At 48.1% G+C, this 20,510-nt stretch overlaps 9 protein-coding genes across 9 annotated transcripts; 4 read left to right on the top strand and 5 right to left on the bottom strand.

Annotated features, from left to right (window-relative positions):
- Nucleotides 1-774: 774 nt before the first annotated feature.
- Nucleotides 775-1,645, top strand: N7469_010550 (GRAM domain-containing protein; the record flags this gene model as incomplete). The annotated part of the gene is made up of 3 exons (XM_056649455.1): nucleotides 775-785; nucleotides 880-1,051; nucleotides 1,133-1,645. 3 exons carry the CDS (start codon nucleotides 775-777, stop codon nucleotides 1,643-1,645), a joined length of 696 nt encoding a protein of 231 aa, XP_056496586.1.
- Nucleotides 1,646-2,121: 476 nt separating this feature from the next.
- N7469_010549 (cytochrome b-c1 complex subunit 6 family protein) lies at nucleotides 2,122-2,960 on the top strand (the record flags this gene model as incomplete). The annotated part of the gene is made up of 5 exons (XM_056649454.1): nucleotides 2,122-2,202; nucleotides 2,225-2,411; nucleotides 2,447-2,506; nucleotides 2,653-2,778; nucleotides 2,873-2,960. The coding sequence occupies 5 exons, from the start codon at nucleotides 2,122-2,124 to the stop codon at nucleotides 2,935-2,937; spliced, it is 519 nt and encodes a 172-aa protein (XP_056496585.1). The 3' UTR covers nucleotides 2,938-2,960.
- Nucleotides 2,961-3,707: 747 nt separating this feature from the next.
- N7469_010548 (putative cell surface receptor/MFS transporter (FLVCR)) lies at nucleotides 3,708-5,491 on the bottom strand (the record flags this gene model as incomplete). Its single annotated transcript, XM_056649453.1, has 4 exons — nucleotides 3,708-4,553; nucleotides 4,637-4,985; nucleotides 5,162-5,274; nucleotides 5,369-5,491. The coding sequence occupies 4 exons, from the start codon at nucleotides 5,489-5,491 to the stop codon at nucleotides 3,708-3,710; spliced, it is 1,431 nt and encodes a 476-aa protein (XP_056496584.1).
- Nucleotides 5,492-6,378: 887 nt separating this feature from the next.
- N7469_010547 (involucrin repeat protein) lies at nucleotides 6,379-9,184 on the top strand (the record flags this gene model as incomplete). Its single annotated transcript, XM_056649452.1, has 3 exons — nucleotides 6,379-6,537; nucleotides 6,627-9,011; nucleotides 9,074-9,184. The coding sequence occupies 3 exons, from the start codon at nucleotides 6,379-6,381 to the stop codon at nucleotides 9,182-9,184; spliced, it is 2,655 nt and encodes an 884-aa protein (XP_056496583.1).
- A 393-nt stretch (nucleotides 9,185-9,577) lies between these two features.
- Nucleotides 9,578-11,207, top strand: N7469_010546 (uncharacterized protein; the record flags this gene model as incomplete). The annotated part of the gene is made up of 2 exons (XM_056649451.1): nucleotides 9,578-10,108; nucleotides 10,143-11,207. The coding sequence occupies 2 exons, from the start codon at nucleotides 9,578-9,580 to the stop codon at nucleotides 11,205-11,207; spliced, it is 1,596 nt and encodes a 531-aa protein (XP_056496582.1).
- Nucleotides 11,208-11,473: 266 nt separating this feature from the next.
- On the bottom strand, nucleotides 11,474-12,233 carry N7469_010545 (uncharacterized protein; the record flags this gene model as incomplete). Its single annotated transcript, XM_056649450.1, has 2 exons — nucleotides 11,474-11,865; nucleotides 11,942-12,233. The coding sequence occupies 2 exons, from the start codon at nucleotides 12,231-12,233 to the stop codon at nucleotides 11,474-11,476; spliced, it is 684 nt and encodes a 227-aa protein (XP_056496581.1).
- A 478-nt stretch (nucleotides 12,234-12,711) lies between these two features.
- On the bottom strand, nucleotides 12,712-15,231 carry N7469_010544 (Zn(II)2Cys6 transcription factor; the record flags this gene model as incomplete). The annotated part of the gene is made up of 9 exons (XM_056649449.1): nucleotides 12,712-13,186; nucleotides 13,238-13,470; nucleotides 13,533-13,943; nucleotides 14,003-14,316; nucleotides 14,370-14,758; nucleotides 14,812-14,871; nucleotides 14,934-15,034; nucleotides 15,108-15,131; nucleotides 15,208-15,231. The coding sequence occupies 9 exons, from the start codon at nucleotides 15,229-15,231 to the stop codon at nucleotides 12,712-12,714; spliced, it is 2,031 nt and encodes a 676-aa protein (XP_056496580.1).
- A 1,761-nt stretch (nucleotides 15,232-16,992) lies between these two features.
- On the bottom strand, nucleotides 16,993-17,289 carry N7469_010543 (uncharacterized protein; the record flags this gene model as incomplete). The annotated part of the gene is made up of 1 exon (XM_056649448.1): nucleotides 16,993-17,289. The coding sequence occupies one exon, from the start codon at nucleotides 17,287-17,289 to the stop codon at nucleotides 16,993-16,995; it is 297 nt and encodes a 98-aa protein (XP_056496579.1).
- A 476-nt stretch (nucleotides 17,290-17,765) lies between these two features.
- Nucleotides 17,766-20,510, bottom strand: N7469_010542 (F-box and WD domain protein; the record flags this gene model as incomplete). Its single annotated transcript, XM_056649447.1, has 2 exons — nucleotides 17,766-20,143; nucleotides 20,291-20,510. 2 exons carry the CDS (start codon nucleotides 20,508-20,510, stop codon nucleotides 17,766-17,768), a joined length of 2,598 nt encoding a protein of 865 aa, XP_056496578.1.

Raw genomic sequence — 20,510 nt, 5'->3', positions numbered from 1 at the left:
TAACAAAGAAGCATGACATCTCAGATACAATCAATCAATCAATAATTAATTAATTAGAAGTGTCAGAATTACCCTAGCATCTAATATCAACAGAGCTAGTCCCAGCATTCCAGAATGGATCCAATTCAAAACAGCCGAATCTTTCAATCTGCTATGCTTATCAAGATTACTCTTGACATATCCAAATAACCCCACATCTACTGATCAGTGATCTCCCAATTATGGGGGGAAGGGGGATATGATAGCCCAACACGATGCAGCATTTGTCCAAACAAGCTTGTTGGGAGGGATCGACTAGGGTCAAACGTCAGACGTGCAGCTGCAGCAAGAAGCCTCGCCTCAAACACTTGAAAATGTCAATGCCAATGCCCATAGAGAGAGAGAGAGAGAGAGAGAGAGAGAGAGAGAGAGAGAGAGAGAGAGAAGGAATAAGTACCTTTGTAGATTCAAAGCTCACAGAGTATTGACATTTTATATATCAAAATATATCAATTAGAATGATATACATACATAGTACATCTCAATCAGTTAAAAGGTCAACTCGTCGCTCACCGTTTTCCCCGCCGCTTTTTGCCCCGCAACTCTTTTCGACTCCGACTTCCTTCTGGAAGAACTGCTGCAACAATGTCCCCAGGGGGTTTCACTCCCTGAAACTCCGTGGTTTCTCTCCTGCTGCGCTTAGATCGCTCGCTCTTTTTCTCTTCTTTTCTCTGTTTGCTGAGACCCCCACTGCCCCAACCCCACTAGTGCGTCCTAGGACGGTCGTTCACCAAAATGTCTATCAAGTATGTCTTTGTGATAAGATTGCCTTCTCTCAGCATCTGAGAAAAAAAAAAAGAGAACCAATGAAATATGACGATGCTGATAGAGGCTCTACAGCTGGGTCATGCTGAATGATCAGGAAGGCTTTGTTCGCCTACCAAATGAACGCCTGATATACTCGTCACCTCCTCGTACCAGTCTCGCCCTAACGCCACTTCCCAACTATAAGGGACCCGAGAAATTGTCGTTACAGAGTAGCACTGGCTGCATTCATCTCACAAATCAACGTGTTCGACCTCCTCCTCCCTTCCTCCTGGTCACCAAGCGCCACGGAATGATCTAGTTCCAGACTGACTCTCGAATGCAATAGCTCATCTACCTACCATCCGAAAAATCCAGCACCTTCCAATCCTTCTCCTCCCCTCTACTTCATGTTCGGGACTCCCATGTTTCCGCGCCCTTCTTTGGCCCGAATGTCTGGACTGCTCTCATTCAACCAGTCTCCGGCGGCGGCATTTCCGTCGAACTACCGGCCGTACAGATCAAGGTGACCTTCAAAGAAGGAGGCGCCTTTGACTTTCACACCAACTTTGAGCGAATAAAAGAACGATTAGAACAGGCAGTTGAGAACCAAAGCGATGGAGCTCGTGGTCTACGGAGCGTGGACATGTCGGCGGTGCATCTGGAAGATTTACCCGCCTACGAAGGACCTGGAAATTTCAGCCATAGTACCGTTGCTGATGACTCGCCAGTGGTACAACAGCCACCTCGAAGGGTCTCTGATGTAGGTCCCGAACCCGCTGAACCTCCGCCGTGCTATGAGGAAGTTCAGAGCCAAAGTGTAGCTACTGAATTGGAGGAACGGCTGCGCCGGGCCAGTTGAGACTATTTTGGACATGGGATATCCCATTTTTACCACCAAATCTCTCACCTTATACTCAACCTTCTGAGTGCCCTTTTTGTACACTATGATTTGTCGAATGATAATCCCAAAGCGACTTCCGCATTTCTAGAGAGTGACTGTTGGCGTGTACCGGCTCAAACGTCTTTGCTCTCCATGAAATGATGAGAAATCAACTGAAATAGAAGGCTATCAAATTACCCTTTATTCATTTCCTCGAATATTTTCGTAAATATTCATGTAGGTTTTGTAGAGCAAAGCCCTCCATTGCCTGCTGCGAATTGTGCCACACGTGATTGGCCCGCGATCGTTGCCGGCCGGGGCGTCCCGATTTTCCAGTCCGAGCTTGGAAAACCACATCTTCGACTTAACCGCAACCCCTACCTACAACTCCATATCTTCCAGTCCCCCCCCACCACTCCACGACCTCTGGTCATTGCTCTCAATTGATAGTCGCAATGGGTTTCGCCGACTTTTTCACTGACGTTGTCTCCTCCCTGGGCTTCTCCGAGGCTCAGGCTGAGGCTCCTGCCGCCGACGTTGAGTCCTCTACCCCCCCAGGACGAGCCCGCCGAGAAGACCGAAGAGGCCTCCGAAGAGACCGAGTCCGCCGAGGAGACCCCTGAGGAGGAGACTTCTGAGGAGGCTCCCGAAGAAGAGGAGGCCGCCGAGGAGGAAGAGGAAGAAGAGGAAGAGGAGGACGAGGAAGAGGAGGAGCCTGAGGACATCAAGCCCAAGCTTGAGGAAGGTGAGTGAATAGTTCAATCACTTCCAATCATCTAGTTGTTGTTCGGAGTCTATTTGAATCTGCTGGCGACGATTTGGGCATTTCTCAGACGCCCGGTGAGCGGGTGATTCGCATTTGCTCGCATAGGTCGTCGAAACCAGATCATCCAATCTCCAATGACTCGACTCAATGGCAGTTGAAATTCTTCGAACAATTTCAATTCTTCTCATTGGTATACACTGCTAACGAAAATTGCTCTCAGACTGCGCCAACTCCGCCCAATGCGCCCCGTACAAGCACCACTACGACGAGTGTGTCGAGCGCGTCACCCGCCAGGAGGAGGAGGGTGATGACTTCAAGGGAGTCAAGGAGGACTGTGTTGAGGAGTGTATGTCGATTGTCGCTTACGATTGATGCGCGAACCCAGCGGGTTCCCGTCAGTCTATACCATGACACCGGTCAATACTGATACAAATATCTAGTCTTCCACCTTGCCCACTGCGCTACCGCCTGTGCCGCTCCCAAGCTCTGGAGGGAGCTCAAATAAGCGGATCATATCGAACTTTGTTCCGGCACGACATTCCACGTTTCCCGCATCCATCCGACAGTATTTATCAACCGAATCTCGATATGACTATACTGCGGGACACCATGTCGAAACAAAGTCAATTATCGCTCTGCTGATGACTGTCTACTTCATCACTCGATAGTCTGCCGTTCATGTATTTGGTTTGAGAGCAGGATGTGATAGAGATACTATCTGCTCTGGGGATGTACGCATATGGTGTTTCAAGGCAGATGGGAAGGAAAAGGAAAAACGATAATAGACCGCCTTTTCTCTGCCTTGCATGTACAGATAGCTGGTCTTCCGCCTATTCGAACTGTGCTTGTGTTTTATTTATTTGGTTAAGACGAATCTCATCTGTTAAAAGGAGGTTTCCATCGCCATTGTTTACTTGGACACTGCTAGCGCAGTGCATACATGAGTCTTCGCACGGTCTGTAGTCGTAGTAGTGACTGTCCAATCCTACTAGTAATAATCGTGGATGACACCGGCTCAAAACTAGAGTGTACTTGGACCTTCAAGTTGCCGGCTGCAATAGTCCACCTTCGTATTGGCAGATGTACAAGACCACGTCCAACCTCTACAATGATTACAGGTGTAGCATGATTTCATGATGGCATTTAATGGCGCTATTTGTAAATTGTGGTAATAATAGGAAGCATGGAAGAGGTACAGCTCGGAAAACAAGATCAGTCCAGGATATCACGACATGAAAATATGGAGACATTGGCTGTGCAATTTTAGATTAAATATCACACACTCTTAAGTGTAGATTCTTGAAAAGCGGACTTAGGCTTCTCAGGTGAGAGGTCTTCCCTGCAGCCATCATTAGAGCCCATTTGGAGATGTGAATTCGACGATAACTCAATCCCACGGTCAACCTCCAGACGACGACGTTTCACCACTCGACCGAATAGACCAAGCGAAAGAGGGAAGGGCGCAGCAACTGCACAAACAACAGTAGCAAAAATCAGTGCATTGCGCATATTAGATGGTGGATTCGCGGTATTACTCGCTTTCAGGGCATCTTGTATGAGAATAAAGCATGCGCCGAGTAATTGGCCACCAGTCCAGCAAATCGTAGATCCAATCTCCGGAGAGAAAGGATACGTAATTTCGACAAGGTACTCAAGAACAATGGGAAGGAGAGCGAATGATGAAGCACCCATTAATGCCATAACGACGTATGAGGGTGCGATTCCGGCCGGACTGGATGGTGCGAAGATGAGTCCGATATACGACGCTACCACGATGGGCACCAATATACGAATCGAACCCAGATAGTGTTTATATTTATCTGTGATAGGCGACATAATGGCAGCAGTCACGAGACCGACTACAATCAAAATGGCACCGGCAATACCTGCATCCGTCTCGGACGCACCGTATGGACTGAGGATTTGGTTCAATAGCGATGAAACGCTATTGAAGAAGCCCACATAGACAGCGAATGGAATTAGAATTAACCAAAATTCCAAAGTCCCTAGCAGTTGTAGGCTTGCCTGCCTCAGTGGGGTGCGTGGGATGGCAGACGAAGCACTGGGAGGAGTCGGTGGTGCAGCGGGCAAGAAGAAGGACGGAAGAGAGGCAACTGTTGACTACATTCAACATATCTCGGCATTAGCAGAGGTGTTTACTACTCGAAACATCGCTGCTCATAAGCGATAATGATCGAACTCACAATGATTGAAATATAAAGGACCATATTGGGGATATCAGATGGTTTGGTCGCCCATTCCGAATCCACCAATTGTCCTATCGCAGCGCCCAGCGGGTTGGCCAGACTTGCAACGGCCGTTGCACTCGTACGACCTTTATCAGAGAACCATAGATCACTATATCGAGTAGGGGCACATAAGCAAAACGGTTGGGCGAGACCGATTAGAATTTGGCCGAACATGACCAGTCCAAAAATGCCGCCATTTGCTTTAGTGCCGGCATAGCGTAGCCAATTTCCGACAAGTAGGAATGAGGAGGTGATGATGATAGCTGGTTTTGGACCACCTTTGTTCAGAACCCAGATCACGAACCTATTGTTTGTACGGCGCGCATTGGGGATGTAAGCCAAGCTCTTTTGTGCGACTTGCAGTGTACATGTATGTACGTATGTATGTAGTAACTAACATGTGGGGATGTAAGGTACAGTTGTATTGTACCGGGAATCCCCGAGCGAGAGAGGATAGAAGTGGATATAGATAGTACTTACGGGCTTGCGATACAAAAAGCGAAAAGATATCCTGTACTTAACCAATTGATAGCACTCTCCGACACATCGAAGTAGTCTGCAGCCGTGGTGGAAATGGACGAGAAGGTCAACCACTAGATATGTTATCATGGAAGATCAGCAAAAGGTTTCTGTGATAGATCGAGTAATGTGGCATGGAGAAAAGAGAGAAGAGGGGAAATCTCATACATCCCAACTGACGACGATATTTAGCAGGACTAGCTGTGCCAAGCCCCAGAATCGTCGCTTGTAGACTTTATATTCCAGAGGTTGTGGGGAAGACAAGTATGAGGCCGAAGACTTGGGGGCCATGAGGGAAAGGATGAAAGAGCCTTAAGGCATTAATTAGAGAAGGTGAAGTCGAGGAAGAATGAAAATGGGGGAAATATTAATAGAGAAAAAACCAAATTATAAAAAGACCAAAAGATACAAAGGATTCACTCTTTTTTCCTTCCCCCTCCCCAGCGGGGAAGACCGAGGCAACGTTGGAGAAAGTACTTCGCCGGTACTGGCAACCCCACTGGAGGAGAGTAACATACGTCAGTACCTTAGATGTACTCCTCTCTATCTCTTTCTGTTTAAATACTCCCGTGACTAGGTAGTATTTTTGTTTATCATCTGCTCATTTCCACCTCGCTTGGACATGTGGACGGCTTCAAGTCGGAGGACAAACGGTCTCCGTGTTGCTTTGGCTTAGTCTACATTTAGTCTCAATGGACTTTGGTCTCTTCAATATGAAACAAATGCAGTAATAGGTCGATCAGCCGGGACGAACCCCTGGAGGAACCAAATATGCCATCGGAGTATATATAAATATATCTGACCGACTAGATCTGATATCAAATATCGACATTGATTTGTATCTGATGGTATCTGACAATGTGTTATACATCATCTTGCCAAATGGACAGCTCCAGAGATAAAAAAAGGCGTGGCTGACTTTCCCGCAGATCGCGCGGCTCGCCTTTTTCTTCTCCCCGCCATCTCCTCAGCCACGTCCTTTTCTTTCTTTTTTTAAACAAGAATCAACTCTGATATTCTCCCATTTTCTGGGCTTCTTCTTTTTGTGTGTGATTCTTCGTGACCAAATCTCAGAATGTGTGAAGTCTACGCCTGAAACTAAACCCACCATTATTGTCCCCTGAGAGTGTGTCCACAACTATTTCCCCGGCCGCATTCTTGCGCCTGAAACGCCCAGCATGAATATCAGTCTACGCTCCAGCCAGTCTTCCTATGGAGACCCCCGCTATCTTTCCACTGCCACCGTCTCCGATGTTCATGCTCCCCTTGGAAAGTCGCTGGTCGATGGATATCGTGATACTGTCGACCCTCAACATGAAGGATCACGCTACAATCCGGTAAGGGGAACCCTTTTCCGCAGCAAACAGTGGTCAGCGTAAAGAGTCATTTCGTCAAAAAGCTAATACGGGACATCTCGGCTAAACAGCTTAATGCCGCTCATCCGCGCAGCTCCGTCCTTGTCAACACGAACGATCCCGTTACAATGTACCTCTTAACCGAGACTGCGATAGGGGATAGTAACAACTTCGAGATCCTGTCATTTGAAGAAGTGGAAGAATTGAAGAAAGAACGATCTCTTCTCTCCACCCGAATTGAAGGCACAAAGCGCAAGTTGGCCCTGGAAACGAAGTTGCGCGATGCTGCTCAGTCAATCGGTCGACTCTACAGTCCCCCCAGCCCCCGTAACAGCGGAGAGTACGGTGCCAACGGAACCTCAAAGTCTCACCGTCGAAGTCGCAGCATTTTTGGGAAAAACGGGACTGCCGATGTCTTGGATAAAAGTGATTCGGAGCTGGCAATGAGCCAGCGCAAATGCGAGGAACTGGCTCAAGAGTTATGGAAATTAGAACGCAGGTCCCAGCAGATTGGCCAGAGACTCTTAGAGCACACAGCCGGTGTTTTGCAAATAACCCACAAGGGCATGAGAAAGACCCCCAAAAACAACTCCGATGCGCCTCCCGAAGATATCGACTTCGATGACCGCAGTCTCTACCGTACACCGGAACACCTGGATAATTATGGATTGAAAGGGAGAATTGATACCAATGTTGCACCCTCTGGGGTATCCTCCGAGGCTATGGATGCTACAATGAAAAGACTGGAAGATCTCAGCGAGCGCATGTGCAACATGATGATTCAAGCCACTCCAGACGAGTTTGTCGACCCCCCTCCGCGATCTGCCGATCGTTCACTCGATTCCGTATCTGCCACCGAGGCGCATATAGCCTACCTCGAAAATGGGTTAAAGACTCTGGAAACGCACCCAACCGCTGCACCGGCGGGTGCTCCTGTCTCTAACCCTGGAGACGAAGGAGCCTGGAAGCAACGAATCACCGACGTCAATGAGCGTGTTCAAGACATTGTGGATCGCTTTGGATTGACTCGCTCGCCGACGCTCCCGCCACCCCCATCTGCCTATGACGGGGAAGGCTTGGAGGAGCAACTATCATATCTCCAAGCCGGTGTCGATGGTTTGGCAAGCCGAGTGGATGGACTTCTCGAGCAAAAGAGCATCCTGACCACCCAGATCCAGCAACAGCGCGAACTCAACTCCAAGTCCGATGCCGAACGCGATGCTCATATCGGCGATCTGACCGAACAACTAGCCCACGCACGCCGAGATGGCAAGTCTGCTCAGGATGAGCTAGCGGTTGTGATGGGACAACTGGAGGCCATGCGCCATGACGGTTCTTCCCAGGAAGAGGCCAAGGCAGCTTTGGTACAGGCAGAAGGCGAGGTCGCACGTCTGCAGAGTGTTGTGGACTCCTTACATCGCGAGGCTGATGCCCGAACAGAGGAAGTGCGGGAAACCCGCGATCGTGCTGAGTATGAAGCATCGCAGGTCGAGGCTCGAATTGAAGAAATGAGACAGGCTCGTGATCGTGCCGAGCAGCAAGCGACACAGCTTGAGGTTGATATTGAGCAGATTCGTAGCGAGTCTGATTCACGCGCGCAAGATGCTATCACTCGCGCACAGGAAGCTGATTCCCGTGTACAGGCGGCTGATTCTCGCGCTCAAGAGGCGGAACTACGCCTTGAAGAGGCCGAGCGCCGTCTGCAAGATGCTGGGTCTCGCCTACAAGAGGCCGAGTCTCGTGCGCAGGAAGCCCTCTCTCGACTTCAAGAGGTTGAGCCTCGCTTGCAAGATGCTGACTCCCGTGTGCATGAGGCCGAAGCGCGTTTCCAGGAAGCCGAGTCTCGTCTACAGGAGTTCGATTCTCGTATGGAGGAAGCTGTTAACCAGCGTGTCCAAGCCGAAGAGAATAGCACTCGGTTGCAAAATGAGATGACTGAGATGGAAGGTGAAGTTGTCCGAATCACGACAGAATTGACAATGGTCAAGGCCGAGCTCGATGGCGCTTATGGAACACGAGCGCAACGTGCAGCTGAGGCAGCCGCCAACCCCGAATTCCAGAATGAGATCGATGCCCTCAATACTCGTAACATTGAATTGACCGAAGAGCTCGCCAACCTCAAGAGCCAACGAGGAGGTGGTGATCTCCAACAACGGGCTGAAACTCTCGAGAGAGAGCTCCGGGAGACTATCGATGATTATGAGGCTATGACAAAGGCAAGCATTGAGTTTGAGAAGGAACGTGAACGTTTCGAAGGTGTTATTGATAGTCTCCGGGACCGATGCGAGCAACTGGAGCAACAACTGAGTGAGGAACGTATCAACTGGATGAACCTGAGCAGCCCAACATCGATGGGCCGTGATCCTACTCTTGAGACTACATCCACTATGGTGCTGAAGAATGAGTTCAAGAAGATGATGCGCGACACTCGCAATGAAAACATGAAGATATTGAAGGTCAGTCCTGTTTCCTTCAATCTCCTTATTTTCTTCCCAAACAACGCTAACAACTGCCACAGGCCGAGCAAGAAGAACGCCGAAGAATTGAAGGACTATTACGAGCCCTCAGAAAGGAGCACGCGCAGCTGACTGGCAAACCAAATCCGAGTCCTGCGGGCACCCCCTTATGATGAATGACCATCTTCAACTTTTTCTTTTTTGCAATTTTTCTCTCTCGGCCATCCTGCATTTCTTGGGGGAAGGAAACTGTACATATAAACTTCTCATTCTCTCTTTCCCTTGTTTTTGTTTTGTATAATAATTCCATAAGCGTCGTGCGGCAGTTGCGATGTTGTTTGATCAATCTTGACTCGTTCTCTCTCTCTCTCTCTCTCTCTCTCTCTCTCTCTCTCTCTCTCTCTCTCTCTCTCTCTCTCTCTCTCTCTCTCTCTCTTCTTTTCTCTTCTCGTCTTTTGATGTCGAGCATATCCACAATCCACAATCATTCTTCTATCCAACTGCCCCATTGCTTTTTATTATCCGTTATTTATTGGCTCAATAGACCAGTCCCTTCCTTCATTATGATGTCTTTTCTGGACCGAGGAATATGCGATGAAGATCCAGAAGCAGGCCCCGGCCCAAGCACATCCAGATTCTATTCCAGATCAGACACAGCACCACATGTTAGCGATGATCGCAACTCCACATCTACAATACGCTCCGATGACCACCCAGGAACTCCCTTTAGTGATGAAGAACTCATATATACTGCAACTGCACACCCAACGCCAAATGATGACCACCGAGCCCCAGCTGTCCAACCGGTCGAAGAGGAAATGGCTCCCCACGTGGCTTTGTTCGTTTCACCGGCTCTATCTCGTTCATCTGATGGATCGATTGAACACCCATACGGCAGGAAAACAGCATATAGGGGGAAGGAATTTGTTTGGCACGATGAAATCCTATGTCCTGACCTGTTCAGGCCATTTTCTCATCCAGACTGTGGATTTGAGCCTGTGCAAATGATCAACCAGCCCATGCGCCGGAGAGCTCTTTCTTTCGATACATTTGACGGCAGTGGAGCAAGCCCTCAATGGCCGAGGAACGTACCAGCTGTGAGGGTTCATCAACCACCATATCCACCTCCAGAAAGGATGCCTACTCCCCCCTGGGCTACCGTCGTTTGGTACCCCGGAAGCAATGGCGGCCTCCGCTCAGTTCCTCCAGGGCCAAGGGCCTTCAAACCGTCGGCGCGAGCATTCTCCTCGAGATGCAATCAAGAGATTACTCGGTTTTCTCTTACCTCCAGCTCAACCCACACCTCCTCCTTCGCCACCTTCTACAGCTGTTCCACAGTCTGCTCGTAGTATCGGGCGAGCTCCTGATGGTACAGCGGTTCTTGGTAGGTTTGCATACCGACCGAGTGGGCATGGTATCAATCTTGGCCAAAGACTAGATGATCATGCGTTCCATGCCTATGATTCCCCAACCACCCCAGTCGAACATAGCCCTGATTCCAGAAGGACAAGTGAAGGAACAGGAACGGAAGATGGAAGTTTCAAGAGTGCCTTGTCCCGTCCGAAGAGACATGCTCGCCTATACAGACCTTCTATCGCAAGGCTTTTTGCGTCTACCTCTCCCGAACGTGGCTCGTCCCCTAGATCGCCATCAAATCCAGAACCTGCGATGATACCACCGCCACGGAATCCAGCTCGACGCGGTACGCAGCAACTGCAGCCCCCAGAGCAAAACAGACCATCAAGAGCCAGATCGCCCATGGCTAGGCTGAACTCGCTTGCTCAAGATGCACCGTCGAGGAACAGTTCACCTCTGTTCAACTCTTTTCAGAGGCACACAGTTGTCAACCAGACGATTCAAGAGGAAGAACCAGAAACAGTCCCCGTACCTCAACCCAATACTGCTATCAATATTCTGTCTCGACTGCCTACGCATCTTCCTCTCTGCTGTTGTTTGGGTACTGAAAGTGTCCATGGAAGCACTGAAGAAACCCAGTCATTCGAACTTATTAATTCACGAGACTCCTACATTACAGCCCCCAGTCAATTATCGCCCGCTAGGTTCCAGAGCCCGCAGCGCTACGATTATCACGCAACTGCGAGTCAGTCTGGGGTTAGTCTACAGCAATCGATGTACAGCTTCATTCGTCAAGGTGTGGCTGTTTGGAGCCAACATATCTTGAGAATTCTTCACTAAGGTTTTCAGCTTAGTGCCGGCGCACTACTTTCACTCCTTTAGCGTTCCTCTCTTGGATGTCTTTCCTTCTCAGGTTGTTTTTATTGTTAAATTAGATATTGATTGGGTTGCGTGGCAGTGTGATACCTGGAATCAGTTGATTTCCCAGCCAAATAAGACTCTCGCTTTTGCTTGGAGAAGAGATTGCTCAATTAGTATCTAATATACCCAACCATGGTATTCAGAAGTATCGTACACTGGCACTTCACAGAGTGCTCTAATATCAATCATATCATCGCATTTGATATCCCAGTCTCGAGAAGCAATTTGGCATACTGGAGATGCAACCAAATTGCAAACCCTGGCATTGGCATGACTTCAGACGGCTGATCCCCAGCAAAGAAAGCAGACTTGAAGCCAAATTCAACCACTTGTTCGTGCTCATTGATTTTCGCTGATAATTCCAAGGCTGCATCAAGTGGTCGAAGACTTTTACTTGAGGGTGAATCTCCACCACGAATCACGATCTGGTTTCCTTCCTTCTCTACCACCTCAAAGGAATCAGCTATCAGTGTACCCTGGTTATATTCCGAGGAAAGAAGCTCTTCCTCAGTCCAAAGGTGATTCCGATTTGTATCGTTCCGCGATCGATTTAGTATAGCCCGTTGAATCGAGAAACCTATTCGAATGAAAGTAAAGAGTCAGTCAATTGATCATCCTATGGAACTTCTCTAGAGAAGCAAGAAGAAAAATACCCCAATTACTCCAAACCCCCGCACATAAAGCCCTAGTCAACCTAACGGGCGAATCTCGAAGCTCAGGACGAATCTTCTCAAGTGGAACACGGCGGACATATAAGTCCTTAATCATCGGATTATTGTGCGGATTCCAACCCTTTTCCTTCACGAGCTTGATGAGAGGATCTGAGTCTTCTACAGGACTGAATTTCGTGTGCCGGGTATAGATGAAGAACGAGCCTAATCCGATAGTACCCCCGGCGATTGCCAGCTTGGCTGATTGTACCAAGTAGCGAAGTCCCGGTCTCATGGTTAGGGCTGAGGGTCTCGAATGTTGGAATTAGAAAATACTGAGGGGATATTATGGTCTGGAAAAATTTTAAAGACTGTTAACGCGTGTTGATCGGCCTAATAGAGAGCTTGAGTCCTTGTCGGGCCGAGTCGGGGACCTCGGATTCCGAGCGGAAAATGAAGTATTTTTTGGGAATAAACTAGTGGAGTTCACTGGAATCTGAAGGATTGAAATCTAGATCTGGAAGCAATTTTTTTTTTTTTTGATTGACTGATTGATTTATTCACTTTTCTAGTCTGTATTTATGATTGCCGCTGGTTGAATTGATTCTAGATAGTTCATGCCTTAAGTTTCTACTCGAAGTAGGCGTAGAGCCAAAATATTAAATTAATTATATGTCTATAACGATTGCCCGGGCGCCCAGACAATAAAATGCTTTAAGGTTTCAGAGGTCGTAATAGGATGAGTAGAGATATCCCTAGAGTTATTTCTCGTCTTAATATGTCGAGTTCGGGCCCAATGAAAGGTAATCTGAGTCGAAAAACTCCATTGAAAGCTGGCTGTTGAACAAATGCCACATGAGCTCATCTGTCGGCGGACATGTTTGAGGATCAATCACCGGGGCATGATGCGAGGATGTATTGCCGACAAAACTTGTGCCGGAGGAACTATCGACTGCAAAATCCGGGTCGAAGTTTGCTGTACTTTCTGGTATTGTGCCTGTCGCGGACGGGTACCATGGGGCAACCTTAGTCTTTGGGCCCAAACGCTGTTTAGCTTCGATTAATGGAGTGCAAAAGTTTTGAAGTGACTCTAAAAGCCTCAGTAGCTTTGACACATATGGACTCGCAGCAAATGGAATCAGGCATTGGACAATCTCTTGGATGAGGGTGTAATCATCGGAGTCGAGTTCGCCGATGATATTGCAGAACAATACAAAGAACGAACTTAGTGGGTATAAGAAGATGGTCCTGGCTCTGGTTAGTTTGGTTGCAGGTTTCACCAATGGTACGTTATCTCACCATGTCAGAAATGTTGGATAAGGGTCCACGAAGCCTGGACTCAGACTGGGGTTCTTTTGCAGGTATCGAAGTGCGTTCAACGACTTCCGAGCACATGAAACGCATTCTTTGTGTGTGAGAGGCGAAAACGAATACTTCAATCTGGATCGAAGAATATCGACTAGAATTGCGTAGTAGCAGAATTCTCCCGCGATCCAATCGGCTGACAGAAACTCATCAACAGAACTCCGCGTCTTCAGAATAATTTCTTGGATTAGCGAAATTCGAGGTGAGCCTTTGCAAGCCAAGTACATACTGATTGTAAATTAGACTTGATAGAAGCCATTCGTTCTTGAAGTTTTGAGTGATTATCAAGAATTTCGCGAGTGGTGCTTGCTTTTCCACAGTCTAGAAGTTCACCTTGTATCTGCGCCAACTCCAGAAGGATTCGGACAAGTGGCATGTGAGGTAAGGATTTGTCTGGGACTATGAGATCGACGGGGGACAAAAGAGGCTTTGGTAGTGATACAGGGCGACGGAGGAGGGCACTGAGAGTACGGTCATGATAATAACACCAGTATAAGGAGCTTTGGATCTCTTCGTTGGCATCATTTCTCGGAACAGGGCCTCTAATTTCATGGTATTTCAGCGTGACAATTTGACGAGCAGCGTAAGAATTAAGAACCCAGGCCTGGCTCGTATTACCAGTGTATTGCATCAAGAATGTCTAGACAGAGAGAAATGATTAGAAAAGAAGGTTGCTTTCTTCAGAGGATCCAGGCATACCGCGGATATCAGTGACTGAACAAAAGCTAGACTAGGATGACCCAAGAAACTAAGGTTCTTCAAGGCATGAATCGCATTCGACTCATATAATCGTTTTGACTTGAGAAACTGCCGATTGATGGTCGAGTTTTTGTATATACGTGGCATCTGGGCAAGATGACAGATGGCCTTGACGTAGATGCAGATGCAATATTGGTAGAAAATCTGACCGCGTGATTCATCATTAACCAACACGGTTATCATCTTCTCAAGCGTTCGCTGAGAGATATGATCCGGCCATTGTAAGACGTATATTCCATCTAGGGACGTTGTTTCTATCATTATTTTAGCGCATTTCTTGCCAACAAAGCAAAAGGCGCCATGTTACCTTTAAGTAGCATATAGAATATTTCAGCTGGTGGCGCTGTGGCTTCTGCAGCCGCTTGACACTCCTCACGGGTTTCAGGCGAAGGACTTTTTTCGGCATTGGAAGGCTTTCCTTGTATTGTCATGGTATTGACAAATTCTAAGGCAGACCTGAGAACAGACTGTCTTTCAAGATTCATACTCTCGTTCCCTTCGAGTTCCCCTTGGAATACTGCCTTTGCTTGCTCTGCATGATGTGTTGATTCATCGGGAGTGACAACGGTGCAGCTGCTATGAGGGGACTTCGAAACATCTTGTAAATGAGAAACAACGTCTAATCTCCGCCTTTTGTGTCCTCTGTCTTCTTCGGGTTGATTTGCACCATAAGGCGGACTGATGCTCTCTCTTGTCCTGAAGATATGTCAATAAGACTATAAAATGATGTCATTGGATGAAGAATGTACTCAGGCGGATGAGACATTGCAGTCTCTAATCTCAATATCCTTTCACCAAGAGTGGATATTCTGGTTTTTCCCTTTAGCGAGAAACCCATCTTTATTCAAAATTTAGGAACATTGTTACGTACGTTGAAGCTGGAGGGCGAGCTGGTCGCCGTGGACGAGTCCGCTGGCACTCGACGCCAGAATCGATACAATTTGCACATTGCAGCTGTCTATCGCAACGCACCTGTGAAAGACATAATTAGCTTGTCATCTCCTGGCAGTTTTATATGCATAGTGATCGAGATCCGACCCATTACCTTTCTTGAGTGACAAAGGTCACACTAAAGGAACAGTTAGCGTGTGGCCTATACATACAAAGTAGCCCCCGAATGACTCTCTGACGTCGTCAACACTTACGGCCCGTAACGCATCCTCACTCATCGCAAAGGAAGGGTCCAAGACCTCGGATTCCGAGATCAATTCCTTCTCGGGGACTATTTGAGCTCGACGGCAATCCGATTCTACTTTTGCGTCTACGCATCAGAGCGGCTGAGTCATTAGCTGATTAATCCTGCAGGCTTGCCTGATTAGGTCGGCTTCCGACCGAATGGGGAAGTTATTTGCCGCATTCGAAGTATAGAATATTCTTTTACATTTCCTCTTTGACTCCATTAAATCGCGATTCTCAGGGTTGCTTGTGACGAGTATTACCATATCGTATTTCGTTGATATTCGGCAAATGAGTGCCGTTTGTTACAATCACCCATTTATCTTCCAGGATGTCGTCCTGCCTTTCTATAAGCCTGCGTTGTCTGATAATGAACTACCGTTGACATCGCCTTGAATTCAGCTGGAGGATATACTCACGGATAATACGGCTGTAGTAAAAGGAACCCTTATTAATAGTAGGTATCCTCGGCGTAATTGGATCGGTCTACGGCCCTTGGGGGGCCGTCTACCGGTTAGCCTAAAATAAAGTAGTCCAAATAGTTACGTACACTGTTATTCTATGAGTTCCCTTGTAACTTTGAGATTCTGTCATTTTCCTGGGACGCCAGAATACTTTATCGGCCCAAGGAATCATGTCGGAGGTATCTACTAGAGTATTCATCACCGAGTTTGCTCGAAGACTCGGGCTGGAATCGGTTAGACAGTATTCACGCCAGCTGTCCGAAGACAGTCTTGTCATTGCTACTTCTCGAAAGACCAGTCCTGAGTTCGAATAGGCTGTTCAGCATACCAAAAATTTTTTCTTTGTCCCTCTCAACGTCTCAACCGAGGCAAGTATCCTTTAATCCGTGGATACGGTGCAATCTATGGTCGGAGAGAAGGGCTTAGATATTCTCGTCAACAATGCTGGTGCTCATTCATCAACGGATGGTGGCATTTCGAATATATTAATGTCACTACAAGAGCAATGTGACATATTCAGAGGCTAGTCACTCATACCTGGATAGGTCTGATCTCGACTTTCAACAGAGTATCAAAGTGACCGGCACACACAATGCGATGAGGCACTACATACTTCTTCTTCAGGCTGGCAACATGAAGAAAGTTATACATATGTGAGACAATTTTATTTTCTGTTAGAATTAGGAGTAATACTCACACTAATCTTCTAATTGAAGCTTAATCCCAATGGGATCCATATCAAAAGCTCGTTCCTTCACTTGGGCCCCTTTCCCTGTTTATAAGATAGGCATGGTCGCTCTTAACGCATTGGGAATGCGTTAAGAGTGTGCCGTCAACGCTTGGCGGTACAATACGCTATGTTCTATGAAGAAGATGGATTGATTTTCCTCTGCGTGGATCCGGGGATGCGTGTCTTGCATTTGGGACTGACATCAGTGCTAACTATTCACAAGTGGCTGCGGACTGATATGGGAGGGAATGATGGTGATATATCTTCTTCAGAAGGTGCTATCGCAGTTACCAGGGCTGGTAACTGCGGAGGTTTATTTCCAATGCCACTAGAGAGTTTAACAGACACTTCAAGAGCATCTCCGTGCCAGGATCGGAAATCTTAGACGGAAAAGAGCTTTCTTTCAAGATTTGATATAAAACCCTAGATGTCTTGTATTATAACGGTCTGAACAGTTGGATTCAGAGTCTTGAAACCTTGGGGTAGTGCGGTTTGATGAAACTCGATCTCATTCACAAGGTTCCAAGGTTTATGTTTATAAATCGTGATAAGTACTAGTTCTACTCGTGCTGATAGGCTCTACCTCGTAGTAGGTCACAGGTAGTATTGGCGGGCTGGGAGACTTGCAAGCTCTGGATAATCTGAGCCAGAATTTTGACTGGCCCTAGCACCACAGTATTGTAGTGACAGATGGAGTTATCTGGGCCCATCATAACTCGCAACGCAGAAGCTTCCAAGTCGGAAACTCTGAAGCTTTCACGACTGATTTCCAATGTTTCAGTCAATCTCTCCAGGGCCAAATCCCACATCCCATGATAGATATCGCGCGCTGTCTGAAATTTTGCCGTGTTTCCCATGATGATTGATCGAAAGAGCTAGATCCTAGGCCAAATTGAATGAAGCAAGAAAGTAATCATCACCTGATTCGCTATGCAAGATTCAAGGAAGAGAAGATGAAAAGAGGAGGGAAGAAGAAAAGAGAAGAAAAGCCAAAAAAAAAACGCCAAAGAGATATTCCCAAAATTACAACAGCTGAAATGTCCCTTCGATGCAAGCGGATAAAAAAGGAATAGAAGAGGTATAGTAGGTGCATAAGGTAAGAGGTAAGTGAAGACACAGAAGTGAAGGGAGGCAACATGACAGGGACGAGATGAAAATCAAAAGTCGCGTATGCAGATCCGACATCATCAGTATCGGCGGCACCAATTCTTGAAGGAAAAAAAGAAGCATAGAGCATAACCACTGAGGGCGGGGGCAAAATGCATTACCCCTATTCTGTACTGGAAATTGCACTTTGAGGCTAAGACCTGACCGTAGATGAAACGAAGTGTTATCAGAGTCCTTGAAAGAAAGGACATGCCTCTAGAATCTCCTCGTCTTCACAGGCAAAATCCCATCCAACGATACGAGGATCCACGCTGGCGCAGATGATCTTTCGGGAATCAAATTGAACTTTGAAAACCCTTGATGATGGGGGTTGTGCTATTTGTCGATTGGGAGGAAAGGCTGCCTGTGGGTTGGCAGTAGCCAGCTGCTGTGGATTTGGCGGGTTGGGATTGGCTGCTACTGGGTTCGGAGCATTCGCAGGCCCAGGCTGAGCATGATGCCCGTCATGGACCGCTGTCGATTCTTGCCGTCCACTTGGGTGTGAAGTCAGGTTCGCATTATTAGTGGCCGGTGATTCACCATTTGTTTCTTGGCCTGGCATCTCCTCCGCGGCTTCTGCTGGTGCTGGTGCTGGTGCTGGTGCTGGCGCTGGCGCTGGCGCAGCAACCGCGCCATTTCCAGTAGGTAGGGCAAGCAGAGTTTGAGCCGCCTGTAGTTGCTGTGCCTGTGCAGAGACAGCAGCTCGTGCTGCCTCGCTTAAATTAGCACGGGTAGCGTTGGCTGCGGCATCGGCTTGTCGAAGTCGATGGCCAATGGACCATGCGCCATCCCGATCTTTGTGCCAGATCAAGATCGATTCGTCGTAGGATCCAGATACAATACGAGCCCAAGAGCTCCCTCCGCCACCGGGAGGGATCTTGGCACCAAGTGCAGAAATATTGCGAGGATCCCGAGAACCAGCGGTGTTGGAATAGTGACCAGCGCGTCGCAAAGCTCTTGGGCCAAGGTCAACAGGAACGCCAGCCTGCTGCGCTTTCCAAAAGTCATTTTCAACCTCTTGGGCCTCGAGTCGAAGGGCCTCATCGGCGCCAGGGGGGTCGCCAAAGCCTGCTTGAACGGTACGGACGAGGTTGTTATGGCCGCGTAGACACGCTACTTCGGCACCAGAAACATGATCGTAGATTCTTACCGTGTTATCATTACTGCCACTGATGATCCGACGGCTGTCAAATTGAACACAAGCAATTCCCTTTTCATGGCCCATCAAAGTCTTCATACAAGCGCCGTTGCGAATGTTCCAGACCTTAATCATCCGGTCTCCGGAAGCAGTGACAACCTCATCACCAAGAAGTTGCATGGCGTTCACGGCAGCTCCGTGGCCTGCCACTGTCATAAGATGAGTGTAGGGCTTCAAGGATTTAATATGACCATTAGCAATGCTAGCCTCGAGCATGTTTGGTGCTATCTCGTTGAGATCGACAATGTAGGACGGATAGCTTGCGCCACCACCTTTGCAGATACGTGGGTAGTCTTCATCCATCACTGAGAGTTCTCGGCGGCTCCATATCTTGACAGTTCGATCTTTGGAACAGGTTACCAGATATCGATCATCAAATTTGAGGTTGAGTACCGAGTCGGCATGCGCATTTGTGATTTGATGGATCTTTTTTCCAGTAGAGAATCTCCACAAAATCACACTTCGATCACTGCTGCCAGAAATGATGATATCTTGCTCCGGGCTTGGGTCGAACTGAAGACACAACACTGATTTTGCGTGACCAATCAATTGGCGGTACCATAGACGTTTGGTTTCCAGGTCCCATACTCGCACCGTCCTATCCCGGCTTCCACTGACCAGCCATTTCCCCTCGAATTGGATTGCGTAGACACATTCTGAGTGTGCCTCTTCTGGATGTGAGGGGTGCGGTAATTGGAAATTTCTGAAACGACCTTGGTGCCAGTTTGCTTCGAGGCGCCGCCGTTGCTTGTAAAGGTGGACCCAGTTAACCTTCACCGTTCCGTTTGGAGATTGTATGAGAAGAGAAGACTTCACAGGTGGATGGAGCAAAGACGGCGGTTGGGGCAAAGAGCTCGGAGCTGCCGACAGAGAATTTCTCCGTTCGTTCGCATCGGTCATGTAGTGATCGCCTTCATCGTCAGGCCCGAACGATCCATAGCCATTTGTTTCGACTGTACCATCACCACCGTTGCTACGTGAAGTCAACCAGGTCGGAGGCACGCGCTTCTTAAGCTTCGGTTCTCCCAGATCTGTTTCTGAATGCTGAGGTCGCGCCCTACGAGTGAGCGGCGACATCGCCTCTGCGTGTTCCTGTTCAAAATTCCGAATTGCCCGCATATCCACTTTCCAGCCTTCGTTAATGTAGAGTAACCTCCATAACCCGGTGTCTAATATACGAGCTCGCCACGACCGGGACGCCAGCGAGGCAGTGAGTAGGGTTCGTGGATCCAAATAGGAAAAGATCTCGGATGTCAACTCCGGAGGTAGTTTGACAACGGGGTCCATGTGGAGCAATGGATTAAGACGATCAACCACGGCGACAAGTGCAGGTGTCGATAATGATCGAAGGAGGCTGTATGCGAGTTCTGCCGTGGAGAGAGTACATGGGTTAGCGGGTGAAGAAGGTAAAGGAACAGGTCGCGGGCATCAGAAAGTGAGAAAACGAAAGTGATAGAGAGACAGTCACCGCAGTCACCGCCAAGAGGGCCAAAGAGACCAAAGGGGAATCCTACCAGCTCTGTCTGATTCGCTCTGAGCGAGCATCCAGTCCGGCAGCATCATGACATTTTCTGACATGAGCTCCTTGTCAGGTTGACTTCGAGTATCGTCTGAATAACCTTCATCCAACTTGAAGGATGGAGACAAGGACGATGCAGGGTATCGCGGGAAAGTGGTCGCTTGCAGCCGAAGGTTCGGGCGTGTTGGCGAACCAGGGACAGGATCTGTCTCCAT

The sequence above is a fragment of the Penicillium citrinum genome (genome assembly GCF_028827155.1).
Source record: "Penicillium citrinum strain IBT 23319 chromosome Unknown utg000009l:1.0-4274883.0:1.0-4276374.0, whole genome shotgun sequence".
In the NCBI taxonomy this organism is placed as follows: domain Eukaryota; kingdom Fungi; phylum Ascomycota; class Eurotiomycetes; order Eurotiales; family Aspergillaceae; genus Penicillium; species Penicillium citrinum.
Note: the sequence above shows the minus strand (reverse complement) of the source record. Positions and strands in the feature narration are given on the sequence as shown.